This window comes from Morone saxatilis, unplaced genomic scaffold, assembly GCF_004916995.1.
Source record: "Morone saxatilis isolate NCDOM2014 unplaced genomic scaffold, NCSU_SB_2.0 Contig5, whole genome shotgun sequence".
Classification (NCBI taxonomy): Eukaryota; Metazoa; Chordata; class Actinopteri; family Moronidae; genus Morone; species Morone saxatilis.
The window spans coordinates 238,577-240,770 of NW_023340095.1; the positions used below are offsets into that span (position 1 = coordinate 238,577).

General features: G+C 44.7%; 1 protein-coding gene across 1 annotated transcript in view; it reads right to left on the minus strand.

Moving 5' to 3' along the window:
• Positions 1-498: 498 nt before the first annotated feature.
• The window catches only part of LOC118339040 (kinesin heavy chain-like), an 11,104-nt gene continuing 9,408 nt past the window's right edge, over positions 499-2,194 (minus strand). The window contains exons 9-12 of the mRNA XM_035676563.1: positions 1,970-2,074; positions 1,639-1,855; positions 1,276-1,443; positions 499-1,087 (exon numbers count right to left, since the gene is read on the minus strand). Coding sequence (XP_035532456.1) covers positions 1,283-1,443; positions 1,639-1,855; positions 1,970-2,074 — 483 coding nt within the window. The 3' untranslated portion in view covers positions 499-1,087; positions 1,276-1,282. The remainder of the gene's footprint in view (positions 1,088-1,275; positions 1,444-1,638; positions 1,856-1,969; positions 2,075-2,194) is intronic.

A 2,194-nucleotide genomic window follows, 5' to 3' on the forward strand; every position in this document is an offset into this window, starting at 1 on the left:
AGAGATATCCCACTGTTTTAGAATCTTGGGCTTTTTAACCTCTAGATTTCTAGAACCGGATGAAGATTATTTAGTCATCGGACCGCCTCTGGATCTTAAGTATATCAGAGAAAACAAGCTGAGCTAGACTTAAGCAGCCAGCTCGACTCGGCAAGCCCCTCCGGTACGTCCTTCTGTCTGTCCAACAGCGTGGGAAAAGACAGTGATTTTTAAGGTGGAACTGCTTATATTCAGTGCTGTTTTACAGGTGGAACTGCTTTATTCAGTGTGTTTAGTGGTTTTAATCAGCCAGGTCCCTGTTTGTTTTGGAGAGGAGAGAACCTCTGTGGATAATTGGCTCACCGGTAAGAAACCTCACCTGAACCATGAACACTGAAGGAATCCCTAACCCGGGAGAAGCTGACCCCTGCAATGACACCAAAATGGTTGTAGAAGAACAAGACAACAACTCCCATGATGCCACGCTGCTTCACCACATCACCAATTTCATCTTTTGTTATTGTTTGGATGTGAGAGACCCCCTAGTGGCAGAAATTACATATTGCATGTAAAACGTGGTTCTAATTGCAGTTTTAAAGAGTTAATTTATTATTGTGTCATTTTTTCTAAAAAAACATTCTTTGGCAGCCACTCGAAGAGTCACTGAGGTTGCCCTCATGTAAAATAATGTCAAGACACAAACACAGGCCCTTAGTCTTGATTATTTTAATTAAAGTTTTTTCTTCACTCTGACTTCTCCATGTTTGTGTATGGTCAGATTCTTTTACGTGAATGTGCTCACAGCGGGTGTTGGGGTTACCACGTAGTACAGGCCTCTGTTAACTTCAGATAAAAACCCTGAGTTAACTTATTAAACTTCTTATTTAAGTCATTTTTTAACACATTAAACTCTGACTGAATGTATCTGGTCAGACAGTTGAACAGAATCAGAGAAGGAAAGAAAGCACTTGTTGGCTGTTAAGGTGGAATGGCTGTTAAGGTGGAAAGTAGTAGAAACGGTTCCAGTAAAGGCAGAGTGGTGAGAGCATTGGAGTTCCAAAATCCCCAAATCCACAGAAAAGGAAACTGATCCGGAGTCATGTGCTGCCTGTAAAGACAGGAAGTAATCAACCTTTATTTATATGGACTACATATAAATAAGTGTATGTATCAATAAACATACACTGACATCAGAAAACATCATTCCCAAACCTTCAGGATGGAGCCAAAACATCTGCTCTCTGCTGTGGTTGATGATGTTCCCATGTTGTTGTTGTTGTTGTTGTTATGACTCACCTGTACCTTACTTGCTGTGGCTCTGATGGGGTTGTGGTTGCTGTGGTTGCTGCCGGGAGGAGTGATGACGTGGACTGGACGTTGCGCCTCCTCCTCGGACGGTTGGCCTGATGGATGCAGAGGGGGACGGGTGCTGATGATGCTGATGTCCTGCTCTGATTGGTTTGGCTACACAGATATAGATGACAGATGAGTCAGTAGTTGAGCCAGTCCGACACATCAGATCCTCAAAGGATCAGAACAACTCATCTGGACCTCCTGAACTTCCTCCAGCACCACCATCAGGACAAAACCTTACACTGATTTCATCCCAGCTCCTCAGAGGACGTTCATCATTGTGTACTGTAACCAACATTTTCTCACCTATCTGAGCAAAGTGTCCTCTCCTGGAGACGTTCTTGGACCGGACAGCCTCTTTGATTCGGTCCACTTCCTGTTGGTAGCGTTTGCGGTCCCTCACGGCCGACTCCTTGGCATCTCTCAGAGCGGCTTCCAGAGCCTTCACTCGCTCTGCTGTGGCCCGCAGACGCTTCTCCAGCTTTGGCAGCTCACAGCGAAGGTCAGCATTGTCCCGCACCAGCTGGAAAACACAAAGGGTTCAATTCACTGAGGTTTCAGTCTGTTAGCATGATAATGTTATGTTAAGAGAAGATATAGATTAACAGGTGAGCATCAGTATCTATGGTGGACTGACCTGTTTGTGGACCTTGCTGAGCTGCTCAAGGTTGTTTTCTAAGAAAATGATCCTCTGTCTCTGAGCCAGACTTCCCCCGGCCTCGTCGCAGTCGTTCTCTGAACTCTTGTTAAAGAAGAAACAACGCTGATATTCGGGTTTACAACTGACTGACATCCTTCAAACATTTTACGAAGACACAGAATGATCCTTAAATAAACATCTCGGGCGCCCGGTTAGCTCAGT